At 52.5% G+C, this 15,160-nt stretch overlaps 1 protein-coding gene across 1 annotated transcript in view; it reads left to right on the top strand.

Annotated features, from left to right (window-relative positions):
- The window catches only part of Snx29 (sorting nexin 29), a 477,564-nt gene extending 464,722 nt beyond the window's left edge, over nucleotides 1-12,842 (top strand). Inside the window, exon 21 of the mRNA XM_059269973.1 lies at nucleotides 12,566-12,842. Coding sequence (XP_059125956.1) covers nucleotides 12,566-12,695 — 130 coding nt within the window. The 3' untranslated portion in view covers nucleotides 12,696-12,842. The remainder of the gene's footprint in view (nucleotides 1-12,565) is intronic.
- Nucleotides 12,843-15,160: the final 2,318 nt, after the last annotated feature.

The following is a 15,160-nucleotide window of genomic DNA, read 5'->3' as shown; positions in this document are numbered from 1 at the left end:
TGTGACACATGGGGAGGGTGGCAGACTGCCCTGCACACACCAGATAGGGAGCAGAAAGATGGCAGCCCTTTCTGTCCACTCTGAGGAGCCCCACACTGAGGGAGCAGAAAGATGGCAGCCCTTGCTGTCCACTCTGAGGAGCCCCACATTGGCTATGTTCTCCCAGTACTTTTTTCTTTTTTTATTAAATTTTTTCATTTATTTTACATACCAACCACAATTTCCCCTCCCTCCTCTCTTCCCCCTGCCCCCTTCCACCTACCCCTCCCCCCATCCACTCCTCCATTCAGAAAGGGGCAAGCCTTCCATGGGAGTCAACACAGCATGGTGTATCAGGACCAAGCTCCTCCTCCTGCATCAAGGCTGGGCAAGGCATCCATCATGGGGAATAAGTTCCACAAAGCCAGCTCATGCGCCAGGGACAGGTCCTGATCCCTCTGCTAGGGGACCTACAAACAGACCAAGCTATATGACTGTCACCCACATGCAGAGGGCCTAGGTCAGTCCCATGCAGGCTCCCTAGCTGTTGCTCCAGTGTCCCAGCACTTTTGAGAAGGATGGATTCCAAGGAATGCGATCTGCCGTGGAGGTTTACTCAGGTCCCTGGGGAGAAGTTGGTACCACTAATGAACTTCAAGAGTTTTCTGAGGAACTGGGCAGCACATCACATGGCTTCAGTGATTTGCTAGGCTGTCATTTAACATGTTATTAAAACATTTCTTTGCAGAGTAACTCATCCCTTGGAAGCTGCCATGCCCCTGGGAGGGACAGCTGGAGAGACAGTGAAGTGGGTCACAGCACAGACCCCCATGTGGAGGTTCAGCAGAAGTGTGGTCCCTGCTTCTCCCCCACCCACTGCCGTTTTTTACTCCAAATGTTGTTAAATATAGTTTCTGCTGAAATGAGAAATTCATGGTCTTCCAGAAAGCAATTAAGTTTCACCCAGGGTCGCAGTGGGCTGCCTTGTCTCTGGCAGGGCCCACTTGAGCCCACATTGAGGCCTTTTGTCTCCAAAGGGGTTACTGGCACGTGCAACTCAGAACCTTCTATCCTAAGTTGCTGTGGCAGATTGCCAAGAGCCTTCTAGGTTCCACAATCCTCATCACTGCCGAGCTGTTCAAGATGTCTCCCCAGCACAAGCTACGAGGCCAAGAGTGGAGAGGGTTTAAAAATAAGTGTAACTGCAGTGGCATTTGGGGTGAAAGGATCGTGCCTTGCTTTGCTGGACTCTGACCTTCCACAGCATCCCTGTCTCCATTATTCGCCCAGGTCTGGCCTGGGGTAGGAGGCCACCTCTGTCCTTGGATCTCGGTTTAGCCAAGAGGCACTGGGCAAAGCCCGAGGTTGTAAGCCTTGCACCCGCCCTCCTGTACCACTGGGTTGAAGGATGGACTTGTGGTTCTCTCCTTTTCTCTTTTTCCTTCTTCCCGTTTGTCCATTTGCAGATGCTGAGCGCGGTGGTGAACAAAGGGGCATGCTTGCGAGAGTGCAATGAACGCTAATGCGCTCATTTGCATAGGCTGAGTCACAGGGCAGGAGCTGTACGAAGTATGTTCTAGAAGCATGACTTTGGTGTGCCCTAGGAGGTAGTCATACCATTTTGAGAGGCTCTGAGCAGGCTGAGGAGTAGACTCCTTGGATCTTGTACAGCTGTCTGCAGACCCCTGGGCTCCATGGTCAGGAGTGAGACAGTGTTGAAAACTATGTGCTCTTTGCCCTGCCAGATGCCCCGAACCAGGTTGGGCTTCATGGAGTCATTGAGACCCACTTGTCCCCTTTGGGGTCTGTGTTGCTATTCCTTCTCCAGGTGAGAAAAGTGAGCCTGGGAGTGAAGTAGCCCAGCCAGTGTGCAGCTGGGATGTGGGGGCTGGGGGCAGGAGCTGCTTCCTTACCAGTTCTCCACTGCCAAGTGAGTCAGAGTAAAGTCCGCTGAGGGCATGTGGCTGCTCTCCATTTCCTGTGGAGGCTCCCTGGGCTCAAGCTGTGCCTACTGCAGCCCCTTCAAGTTCTACCCAAGCCCCCACTTTGGGACTCACTTGAAGTGCAGGTTTCAGAAAGGGCTTGAAAATGGGGCTGAGGAAAATGCAACAAGGAGCTCGGGGTTCTGGTATCCGTATGGGGCACGGCCTCCAATGTCTGCTCCACACTGGACCCGGCCTGCCGTTCCCAGCTGGCTTGCTTGGGAGCCACAGCCCTTTCATGCCCCTTGTTTGTCTAAGATGCCCAGGGTGTGCTAAATGGCTCTGGAACATGGAAGCTGGCGATCTGCCTGCGGAGGAAGAGCAGGGCGGTTTGGACTCCTCTTGTTCACACTTGGGGACGTGCTGTGACAGGGCTGCTCTGGGGAGGCAGGTTGGGCACCTACTGATTCAGCAGGAAGCACTGGTGCTGCTGCACAAGCCTTTTGGGAACTTCTCCTCCCAAGGGCTCAGTAGAGGCATCTGTGGTGATGGGGGGCTGCAGGCTGGGTATGACCCAAGGCGATGTCCTCGTCACTAACCTGCTGGTTTGCCCCTTTACAGGCTTTGTGCCTCTGTTTCCCCTTCTGCGGGCAGTGCTGGCAGTTGGCATGCTGAGGCTGGGCTGCCCAGGAAGTTCAGGAATGGCAGTGGTGACAATGGCTGGTGTCACTAGTGGGAGTGTGTGCAGATAATTTCCAGGCTCCTTAGAAACAGGGCAGAGTGTGGCATCTGAGATGGTAGGACACAACAAGAGTGTTCACTAGACCCACATGTGTGTCTCCATGTGTGTCCAAGCCACAGCCATATCCTGTATTGTGATCTGAAAGGCCTCTGCTGTGATGGTGTTCACATCACACCCCCTCATGGCTGAGCCCAGAGCCCCAGCAGCAGAGGGGAGGCCTTCTGTTCTGAGTGAGAGGGTCAGCACAGTGGGCAGCTCTCCTTATGGTGGAAAAGCCAAACTGTGGGGGCAGAGTTCCCGCCACATCCCATTGCAGCCATGTTCATGCAGAAAGTGCAAGACGGGGCCACACAGACCTGTGGTCACATGCTAGATCTTCATAGCCTCTGGCCTGGCTCTCTGCCTCAGTGTCCTTACCTGTAAAATGGAGCTAGTCACAAAGACCTCCCAGGCTTGAGAGGGTGTGCCTTGACAGGGGTACTGTTCAGACTGCAGTCACGGGTTCGCTTTTGTGTTCAAAGTCTCACTTTAGTCCCCAAAGGATACAAGTTGGCAGCACAGATATTACTCCAGTTGCCTGCCCTACTTCATGGCTTTTATTTTTAAACATTGGAGCCTCAGAAAATTCAGTTTTGAGAAAGGGAAAAGGCAAAAAGATTAGGTTATTTTTGGCACAATACCCTCCATCCAATTTAGGGTTAGTTTTTTAAAAAAGTGACAAAATCCCTGTAATAGCAGAGGTGTGCTTATGGCACACAGAAGCTGACGGACTCATCCCATCACAGTGCCACCCGTTCTGATAACAGCTCTCCTCTCCGTGGGCTAGACAGTCATATGGCCGTCCCTTTAAACTTTAAAATATGCTGCCTAGGGTGACCACGGAAGTGGTTATGTCATTGACCACCAGTTTCTCCTGCCTTGTTACTGCGGTGTAGAAAACACCAACCATAGGCCTCAGTGGCCCAAAGCCCTAATACTGCTCCCGCTTCAGATGACAGACCAGGAGCCCCTGGATTGGCTGGTCTCTTGGTGGGGCCCCAGATGGCTTTCACTGGGTCACATCTAGGGCAAAGTGGCAGGGGGGTGGTCAGCTCACACTAGCTCACAGGTTGAGCAGGGGTGTAGTGAGAGGAGTGGGATAACATGCCCTCACACTGGGGACCTGGGGTCCAGGGATCATTTCTCACAGGTTGTATGAGGAACTTGGGACCCCCTTGAACTGCACTGCTCCTCCTGTGGAACCTCCTGGCATATACAGAATGCCCACACAACCTGGATTGCCATCCATGACAGAGACACTGTCCTCAGCAGAGGAAAACGTGTCTCAACACTCCACAGAGGGGCCTCCAGCCTGAGTGGCAAGGTCAGCCGCAGTAACGGGCAGGCTCGGGCTGCAACTGATAGATAGCTAAGTCAGCGGTCCAGGCTGTTCCCGCTGCAGAACTCTAAGCTGGTGATGGAAAGAGGCTGATGCCTTGGAGGCCAGGGGTTTTGATGGTACCTCCTGAGACTCAGCTGGGAGTCATGAGGCAGCAGCCTGCTGGAAAGAACTGACAGGGAAGGGAGGGCCGTGGGACCTTCTGGTCACCTTTAGTCACTTGCTTTCCCTCCTACCCAAGAGGCCGAGTTTCACATAGGGGCCTTGATTGAACTTCCATATGGAAATGGTGTGCCATGGAAATGCCATAGAAATAGACAGTAGTCAGTTACCTTGACTTTGTCACTCAGCCGTGATGAGGTGGCCTCCACTGACTCTCCCAGGAGCTCTGGGGATTACCAACAATGGCTCATTTCCTCCACTCTCCCCTCCAAAGGGACAGGAAAACGGGGGAGGGGGGAGTTGACTGAGTTTACACAGACGGCTGCAGCCTAGGCTTTATGGCTGTAAGACTCATGGCCCAGGTCCTGGTCCTGGGGAGCCCCTCCCTGCCATTAAAGAATGAAATGGAGTCAGGACATGGGAGTGTCGGGTGGGAAAGGGGCAGTTACAGTCCATGGAGGGGCAGCCTCTGAATGATGGCCTGAGGTTCTCACCCATGTGGACTGTGGTGAGCAGGGAGGGAGCCCTCAGGTACCCAGCCAGGGCTCCTTATTGCCTCTCGTGGCTTCCAGACCATCCATCACTGCTGGACCACCCAAGTGGGAGAGGGAACCTTCTCTGGCACAAGTCACTTCTAAGAGGGGCCTGAACCCCAGGGACAAGCTGAGTCACTGGGCAATCTGGTCTAGTTACTGTTTGACAGTGGAGGGCTGATGTGGACCTCCTTCAGGACTATGATTTGGAAGGCCAACCCCCTACGTCTCAGTGGGAAACAGTGAGGCCGTGCTGGGTTCAAGTCCTCAGTCTGTCTCTGGGCTGCACTTGCTGTGACATGGAGATGTAGCATGACTGTACGGTGGGATGATAGGGTTGGTGCCATGAGTGTAGGAGGCACGTAGTAGGTGCTCTAGTCATGAAAACCATGTTACCATTCCATCCTATGTTCAACCCAAGAAGGACACCATGAAGGGAACATGAATACTAGATTGATCTATTGATAATTATAAACAATTACCATGAACAAGAGGGAAATCTTTATTTCCCATTATCACAGGACTGCTGTGATTCAAACTGTTGTTTTGACTAAAAAAATGAACAAAACATGACAAGAAAATTAGAGATGTTTAAGCAGCTACTTTCTCTGCTAAAAAAGGAAAGGGTTCAAATTAGTCCCAGCACTCAAAGGAAGACCAAGCTCAGTTAGCTTACCTGGGATCTGTCAATGTAGTAACCCAGTCCAGCCAGGAGCACTGCCCAAGTGTGGAGTATATGCATGATGTATTCCAGGCAGTTGCTGACAGTTCTAGAGCAACTCAAGTCCTGCCTTTGGTTGGGGACACAGACGTTGAGTAGTCCAGGGGGTGTTATGCACACCAGCTGGTGATTACTTCACACAACAGTGGGAACAGACCTGGTGGGAATGTGTTAATGTTGTGGTTGGAGAAGACCTCAAAGGTAGTGAGAGATGGATTATATACCTCAGGGATAGATCCTGGCAGAGTGAACTACAGGTGCAAAGGCCCTAAGGCCCAGAGTGTTCAACCTTCTCAAAACAGCAGAAATGCCAGCTTGGTAAGAGGAGGTGCCAGTGCAAGGACAGTAGATTCTAGAAAACCTTGTGGTCTAGGGAATGAGATGGGGAACACTGGGGGAGGAGTTTGAACATGAAGGGTAAAGGAGGGTGACTATGGAAAGGTATGGGGGGGACAGCTGTCAGCCCCTAGTGTGTTTAGAATGCAGCACTGAAGGTCTGGGTGTGGATGAGGGAGTGTGGAATTAGAAGCACGGAGTTGCCATTTAGTAAATACGTGGTGACTTGGAGACACTCAGGAGCAAGAGATGGGCTTTGTGAAGCCCTTGAACATTCTTGCAGATTAGGCCAGGTGGTGCACCCAGGACCCAAGGACAGATGCCTGCAGGAGGCATGTACTGAGGAGCTGTCCATGCAGAAGTCATTGACTTGGAAGAGAGGACTTGTGGTTGCACTTGGGAGATGTCAGCAGGTGAAGAGGAACCCATGCAGGAGGTATGGGGTGGGAAGACTCCCAAGTGATGGGGTCTGGAAGCTGAGGGAGAAGGTACAGCAAGGGAAGTCATAATGTTCATAGGATCTTCCAGTCTAGAGCTTCCCTGACTCCCTGCCAGTGAGAATAGATGCTGCCACATGGGCAGGCAGGTGCCCAGTTGTGTGCCTGCCATCTGGGAGGGGTATGGTATTGCCTGCTCTCCGAGTGAGTGGCACTCTGATGCTAAAAGTAGGCTCTGGATGATGCTGTCTATGCCTGCCAAGCAGGTGCAGCTCGGAGTGTTTAGATACTGGAAGAGTGGCGTATTAGATGGGCTGGTACAGCCACAAGCCCAGGCAACTGCTCCCCACCCTGTTATCTTTGTCCAGCTGTCTGCAGCCCAAGCTGGTCCCCAGCATCCTGATTTTCAGGGCTGTAACCTTGACCTGTGAAACCAGTGGTCACATCAATCAATTAGGTGTCGTCACAAATGGAAGTCGTCCCTCGAGCTGTTTTCTGCCTTTATAACTTCAAGGTCTCAGAGGCTTCATCACAAGTGTAGCCACCTGTGGGTGGGGACATAGGAGTCGCGGCCCTGGCAGGATGTGCCAAGGAACAGCTGCTGTCAAGGATGGCCCTGGGTGGCTGAGCTGGGCAATCATGGCCAGGAGGTAGGGACTTTTTGCTGCCGCTCTAGTTCTGTTTTGGTTTTTCCGTGCTGGAAATGGGCATTGTACACATTAGGCAAGTGCTCTGACCTTGTGCCATATCCTGCATGCACCGGTAGATCAGATGAGGTACTGATCCACTGCTGTCCCAGTTTATAACCAGAGCCCCTGCTCTGGGTGTTTGAAGATATGAGGCCTGGCCACTCACTTCAAAGGAAGAAAAAAAAAGTAATGATTAAAAGGCAAGAAATGATTTTAATCAAAATTGCCATTCGTAAGCATTGGCGGCTGCTGGGATACTGATGGGAACTCTGGGTTTAAGCCTGGGCACAGGAGGGGTGCTGCATTGTTAAGCAGTCCTAGGCAAGGTGTGGTGTGTTGATCACTACTTGGTTCTGGTTCTACAATGGTGGCCCCAAGGAAGTCCAGTTCTCATGAAACGATTGCTCCTGCTTGTGGGATCCCACCATAGGATGTGGCTCTGCTGCTCCTGGGATCCAAGATGGCTGTAGGATTAGAAAAGTGGCTGAAGACTTTGAGACACCTTCTTGGGGGTCTGAGATAGGTTGTAAAAGCAAGCAGGTGACTAATCTCTATACCCTTGGCCTAGAAGAGGGTAGGATGGGCCACGTGTCCATGGTGTGCAGACACTGCTTGAGTGTTAACTCTGCTGCCTGTTGCTCAGCACAGACAGGTGCAGAATGAAAGCAGAGCTGCCTTCCAAAGGCAGTTGGTGCTGGGTGTGATGACACATGGACTCAGAAAGTAGAGGCAGGTAGAGCTGTGAGTTTGGAGCCAGCCTGATCTACATAGTGAGTTTGGGATAGCTAGGGCTACATAGTGAGACCTTGTCTCAAAAAAAAAAAAAAAGCCCTGTAGTTTGTAAGAACCTATTTGTATGCTCTGTGGCCTTGGTCTTCCATGTGTAGCCTAGGGAAGGGTAATAAATACCCAGTGATTCCACAAGATGAAGGGCAGGGGTCGGTGTATTGCCACAGAAGCAAGGTCTCAGAGTCATCCTGGACACCTGATGTCAATCTGTCCTCACTGCCCCCAAGAAGGAGGTGGGCCTCATGCCCCTGCACAGTTCTAATGATGTCTGGGGACACCTGTTGGAGATAGTACCCCTGTAATCATGACAGAACATAATCATGTTGGAAGTTCATGGTGGCCTGTGTCTCAGTGACCATGGGTTAGTTCCCTGCTCTGGAATGCATCTTCCCTGCTTCCCTTCCATGACTCCTAGAAAGTCCTCTCTACCTTCCAAGACTATGCTCTCTGGAAGAGCACTGGTGTTGGGGGGTCAGCTGTAGTTGGTGTCTCTCTTTTGGACCTCTGGTACTTTTGATGGATCTCCCCATAGGCAGCTTCCCCTTAGGCTGTTCACAGTCACTCTCCCGGAGCCCCATCATGGAAGAAACAATTGAGGGACCCATTTGGTGCCAACTCAGAAGGAACCTGTTGTGGTCAAGGTCAAAGCACAGAGCACTGCGGGTCCTTCTGGGGCAGGAGGACATGGTCCAGACTCTCAAGCACACCCGTGATGACCCTTACCCTCCAGCTGGGCCTGGAGAGGAGAGCAGGTGAAGACAGACCAAGTTTCCACTGCTGCTGGAACCACCAGTGTCCATTAGAGCGGCAGGTGTTTCTCTAGCACTTTCTAAGGCTTCATGATCAAGGAAACCATTGAGGACAGCCCTACTCTCCAGATTTGCTAGGTCATCTGGGAACAAAAATGATTAACTGTGCTGTCCAAGAAGCCAGCCCAGGCCATTCAGGAGGGACAAGTATGGGTGTGTGTGACAGGAACAAGGGAAGTGGGTCAGGCTGCGGGGGAACAGGGACCATGTGGCCACACCTGCAGGGGTGGCCAGCAGGACAGTGGCTTTAAGTTGACTGGGGTGGTATTGTGGGAACAGCAGGTGGGAAGTCTTGCATGAGGCTCTGATCTGTTCATAGTACTTCCTCCTCATGTTCATGTTGTCCTATCAGCATGTGCCAGGCTCCTTGAGTCTATTTAGGTCTTTGTACCTAGCTAGAGAACAGTTTGAACCCAGAGCCAGGCCCTGAAGCCTGTGCTCCTCATCTTCATAGTCCCCTGACACACGTGCATGTCTGGAAAGGGAATAATGTTGCTCATGGCAGACCCAGGGCCTGGCCCTCATGTCAGTGACAGGCAGGTAACTGTAGTTCATTTGTAGTCAGGTGCCCATTAAGGAGAAAAGTTCACATCCTTGTGTTTGGGACAGCAGGTCATGCTTCCTCCCTAGGTTGTGGCTGAACAATGAGATCAAAACCTAGAAGTTTACATTAGAAGGCTGAGGTGTAGCTCAGTGGAGGGCACTTGCTCAGTGTGCACAAAGCCCGGGGCTCATCCCCAGGACCACAAGGAAAAGAAAAATTAAAGCAGAGTCCAGGAAAGTGCCACAAGCTAATCACCACGGTCCTACTAATCCACACACCATCCACAGCATCTGTCCTGCTAGGATGCAGCAGCACCCAGGCAACAGCCCCTCCAGAGCCACAGACACAAGGGCCTGACTGTTGCCAGGCCTTGTTTCAGAATGTTGGGGCTGATCTCTATGAAGCAGCAGGAGAAGCTCAACATTGTACCATTGGCATGAGAAGCAGGAGGTAGCAGCACCGTGCATCTTTTCCATTTGTATAATTAACAAGTAAAACTGTGTAAGTCACACACACGTGCACACACACATACACATGCATGCATGCACGAATGCACACATGCACTATGCAGTAGGTAGTTCAAGAAAGATACCGCTCAGAACAAAATGGGCTGCTCTCCAGACACGGGGCAGGGGACACACGTGTACCATTTACTAACTCTACGATTTTCTGTTTAAATTTGCTCCACTTTCTGTGTTACCTGTTCCAGGGAATAGTGAAAGAAGTACCTTGAGGCTGAAGAGCTGAGATAGTAAAGAGAGAGGAAGCCATCTCTTAGGCCACATTTCCTTCCTCTTCTTCTAAGGAAGGTGTAAAGATCTTTTTATGGGCCGCCATGTTCTTTCTGAACGCTCTTGTTTTTGATCTGGGAGGGAGCCTGGGAAGGAGGCTCTCAAGTCCTGCCTACATTTAGGTGGAAATTACCTGAGGTGAACGGTGCGGACAGAGTGCAGCAGCCTTGCTTTGAAGGAGTTTGCTCCTCTGAGCACTGACTTCCGGGTGGAGGCTGCAGAGCACCTGGCTTCCAGCCCCAGTGAGCCTTGTTCTTGGGTGAGGCCTAGTCTGGAGTGAAGAGTCCGTGGCGTGCAGCTGCTAGGAGAGCACTGGAAAGCATGACTGTGCCTGCCCCCTCTCCTCAAAGTCCAGACGGTGTGCCAGCCTACCAAAAAGCCCCCTTAGCCTCAGTGATGAGTTGAATTGGTCTCAGCTGGCCTCTGTGTCTCCAGTGCCCCCAGGCTGCAGTCCCTCTGCCCTGGGTTCTCCAGCAAGCTTTAAAGGCTTGAGCTTGCAGCTCGGCTTGAGCACTGTGTTTGGAGTCTGGTGATTCCGGAGCGCATCTGAGCTGAGAAGGGCTGTTCTTGTGAGCCCAGAGCAGACCCTGGTGCTGGGGTCAGACCCCAAGTGTGTCCGCTCAGCTGCCTCCTGTGTGATGCAGGCTGTTGTCCTGGGAGTGTTTTGCCCTCCTGCTTACAGGGTCTCTCAGGTCTGAGTGAGACAGCTCAGGGCAGTAGCTGAATCTCTCTTCTAGAAGGAGGCCCTCTTCCTTCACTGGCAGTAGAATAATATATGGACTTTAGGGTTTCCCTCTTGCACCCCTTTCCCAGCTGGTGGGTAGAGACCTGCTGCCAGGCTCCACTTCCGCAGGCTGCACCCATGAGGCACATCAGCCTCTCTGGAGAGCAGGCTGGAGGCGGGGCTTGGTTGATGTGGTTGCTGCTCTGCAGGTCACTCAGTCTGTTACAGCTGCTCACCTTAGCCAATACCATGCCAATACAACCAATAGGGAGGTGACTGGGGCAGTCATGCCCCAGTAAAGCTGTGTGCTAGCATACTAAACAAGAAATCCTCCAGGCCTGGTGGCACATGTGTTCTGAAGGAGGCTGAGGGGCTGTTCAGACTGAGGCCGCAGACACTGCCGGCACTGCCCTGAGTCAGCCTTGGGGTACCACTTGAGGAACCAAGGGAAGTGCCAGCAGAGGGTGAGGGGGCTGGCTACACAAGTTCCCAGGACACACAAGGTCAGGTGGCATTTTAAGCGACCCTGGCCTGCTATGTGGAGTGGTTGGGCCCAGGGCATGTGCCCAGAGCTCAGGCTGTAGTGAACTCAGGGGTGATGTTAGGTGAATGGATTTGCTCCTAGACTTCAGGACTACAGGTTGAGGTAACGTTGAAACCTTCTGGGACTGGGGTACTGGGCTCAGCATCAGCATTAGTATTATGAGAAGTGACATCACTATGAGTCCCCCATCTGAGGCTGCAATTAGGACAAGTAGCCATGTTTCCAAGACACTGTCTTGATTGTCTTGTTTTCCAGCCCCGAATGGATATACTGCACAGTAGGGGTGCTAGGATGGCAAGCAGGCACTACACCTGTAGTAGCTTTAGATTCTCCTGAAGTGGGGTCCCCTTCTCACCCTTCCCACACCTACTTGGTACCCTGTCTACTGTCCGCATAAAATCCTCTCTCACTATTGGCCAGAGTTTTCTTACTCTCCTTTGCCACCCCTCTGCCAGGAAGAGTTGGAGCTGACACCACCTTCGTTTTGACCGCGTCCTCATCTCAACATGCCCCCACCTTGTACATACCCTCCATGGCCTCTGCCCCCTCCTCATCTACAGAGCTTGATGGGAAGAGGCTCTTGCCCCTGCTTGTAGAGGTGCAGCTGAAGAGGACAGAGCATGCAGTCCACCAGGGCAGGACATAGTAGGGCATCCTCGCCCACTTTGCTCTAAGTGGTAGCCAGCCATTTGTCCAGGTCAGTGGCTCCGGTTGTGTGACTGCTGACCACAGTCACTGTGGGCTGTTCTGCTGGGTAGATGTTTGATGACTCGTGTCAGTGAGACTCCATTGGACTGGAGAAGAAAAAAAACCAAAGCTTTGACACTGTATCCCACGTACTTTCCTCTTTCCATGGGGTACTCAGGGGCATCCTGAGCTGTGGCTGAGAGTCTTAGAGCTCAACATCCATTGAGCACCACATCTGTGCTCACACCTGCAGCCTGGGCTCTGGGCCCAGCCATGCCACACAGTGGCTTCCCCCACAGGGCTGTGAGCCATGCCTTGGTCACCAAACACTGGCATATGCCTTGACTCTCCTCTTGAATAAACACCAGCAGAGGTCCCTGTTGAACATCTGGCTGCACATCTGTTATGACCCTGAGTGCTAGGATTTTAGTGGTATTTTCTCTTTGGCTCTGTGATGAGGCTTCGCTGTGAGATGGAGAGAAGCATGGAAGAATGCCTGGCTGGTGAGCTGGCTTACAGCCTCAAAGCAGGTTCCTCATGGTGCCTCAAAGCTAGCTCCGACACAGCCCACGGGAGTAGGGCTTCCAGGCTGTTTAAAAAGTGGGAAATTTACACAGCAACATGAATGTCTCGTTTCTTCAAGTTGCACTGACCAGTTGGAGCTGGCCAGATACTCTCTTCTCTGTGTGACCTCTGCTGGTCTCACATGTGACTCCTGTCCTTGCCTGTGTCATTTGCATGTAAACTCTTACTTCAACAGTCTCCTCTTGTCTTACAGGGATATTACTCCACCTGGAGAACCGCTGAACAAGAACAGTAGACCCAAAGTAGTCTCCCGCTTCCCTAAGCTGTCCCGAGGCCAACCCAGGGAGATGCGCAATGTGGAGCCTCAGAGTGGTGACCTCTGACCTCAGTGGAATCCCAGACCCCAGCCACTTTGTGCTCAACCTAGCCATGGCCGCTGGCTCTGGACACCTTGGCAGGATGACCATGTCCCCACAGAGAACACACTCTTCCTGCTGCCGCACGCAACCCAATTAAATTGGTCAGTTTCAGTTGTTGGGTCCCTGCTGGGCATTGCTCACTGGACAGACAAGATGGAGACACTGTCACTACCCCCCAGTGTGGCCAAGGCTGGGTGTCACCTCCTGCAGTTCTGCCAGCAAGTCAGTGGGTGCCGGGACCCCTGGTTGAGATGCACAACACGTGGGCAGAAGGATCCTTCAGATGCCACCCATGACGCTTGCCCATGTGGGAACCAGCGTGACTGACACTCTTGGATTTCCTCCTGAAGCAACTGCCTGCTGCAGCCTGTGGATGGAGATGACTCCTCCCCTTCCTGTTTCCCCTGTGGTAGTTAGACACCAAGCAGCACGGCCACATGGCTGCTGTGGCTGGGATTTCTCCAGGAATAGTCCTCTAGTGGCCTAACAAAGGCTTTGGCAGTGACTGGTCCTTGAAGAACTTAGCCTTCCCTCCTGGTGCTGGCTCCAGGAAGCACCATCCATTCAGGAAACCTGAGGCTGCTCCAGCAAGGGCAGCTGGATGGACCTGAGAGGTTCCACCATCCAGCCCAGCCCAGGACAGCCTGGAGACCCCAAGGAGGACATCCCTGGTCCTAGAAATGGTGGTTGTGACCTCAGATCACTGGAGATTTGGCTCTGGGCATTACTGTGGAAAGCCGGCCCTATGGAGTCTCAGACCCAGTGCCAGAACTGAGCCGAGAATGATTGTCCCCTGAAGTTGTTTAGCACAAACTGTCCCTAACGTGTTTCAGTGGGAGCAGAATGCTGTGTCCCCCAGCTCTCCTCTTGCTCTCCTCTCAGGGTACCATCCTAGAGTCCAAGGCTCACAGGCATGGAGTGGAAAAGAGCCAGCCGCTCGGCAGCTCTGACTCTGCCACCAAGCCTGGGTCCCTCTGCATCTCAGGACCCACCCTCAGTGGTCTTCTCCCCGGGTCAAAACCTCCTTGGTGTCTTGGTATAGCTTGGAAGAGCTTGCAAAAGGGACCATGTACCAAGCAGTGTGCACATCTCTGCCTGCCAAGGAGCTTCCAGTGGCATCTGCCTAGGGGAGGCAACTGGAAATGCCTGAATGTGGGCTAGAAGGGCCTCAGCTCAAAGCTGGACCTTGCCAAGTGGGCTGGGGGAGCAGGAGTTTTCCTGGCCCAAGGAAAGCTTGGAGAAAGTTCCCTAGAAGATGAGAGAACTTCAGAGCACAGGGAGACAGAGAGGCCTGAACAGTTCCAATTCCTTGGGCCAGATGGGCTGTGCACAGATGAGGCAGAACACACACACACACACACACACACACACACACACACACACACACACATGTGCGCGCGACCTCCCTTACAGCTGGGAGCAGGAGTTGGGGGAAGCAGGGAACCATCTTCAGCCTGCTGGGAAGGGAGGACCCAAGAAGTTTCTCAGCCCTAGAAACCCAACATGGTTCCTCTCTTGTCTGCCTGAGAGGCCATAGGCTCTCCACACACAAACACCACACCTAGAATGTAGGTCAGAGAACTGGACCTAGTAGCCAGAAAGGCCCTGTGAGACCCTGGTAGGCCAAGTCTGCCTCCTGAGCTGGGGTACTCATCATGGAGACACTTTGTATTCTGTCATGTTCTGTAAAGAAAGGATCCTGCACCCTCCCACATCTCCCACAGCCCAGAGTCCTGAGTAGCAGGTCTTTGGGTACCTGGTTCAAACACACGTCACTAAGAGGCTCTCTCACTGCAGACACAACGTATAGAACAATCTTTCACATTCAGCACCTGCAGTTAAAGCAGAGAAAGGGAGGAAGGAAGGAAAGAAGGAAAAGAAAAAAGAAAAGAAAGCAGAAAGGCACCCAGAGTAAAATGCCTTGGTTTTCAAGGATTAATTATGGGAAACTTGCCCAACTTTGCCGTAATGTGTATATAAGAACTTGGTTCTAGGGACCGTGTGGGGCCCTTTGGTTGCTTGATATCTGCCTCCTACCCACTCCTTTTTCCCCATGTAGGGATTGACACTGGGGCCTTGCAAGTACTGGACAATAGCTCTCCAGTGAGCCACACTCCAGCCCTGCCCACACTGTTCCCACAGAAACCTAGCAATTACTCTCGGCTCCAGGTTGCCCATCTCATTCCTCACAAGAGCATGTGAGCCCCCTGGAACTTGGGCAGAGCAGTGTGGGGTCAGGTGATAGAAGGTTGTCCCCACAATGCTCCCCAGATATGAGGCCCAAAGTCCAGAGAAGAATGCAGAGCCATGGCCACCCAGTGGGTCTGACACAGCCTCAGCTCTTTGGGACACTGTTTCCCAACCTTGAGCCTGACTGTGGCCTTGGCCTCCTCGTGGCTACTGAAACTTCGTTCTTGGAACAGTTCACA

Source organism: Peromyscus eremicus, chromosome 8a (assembly GCF_949786415.1).
Source record: "Peromyscus eremicus chromosome 8a, PerEre_H2_v1, whole genome shotgun sequence".
In the NCBI taxonomy this organism is placed as follows: Eukaryota; Metazoa; Chordata; class Mammalia; order Rodentia; family Cricetidae; genus Peromyscus; species Peromyscus eremicus.
The sequence above is the reverse complement of the archived record's forward strand: the minus strand, read 5'-3'. Positions and strand labels throughout refer to the sequence as shown.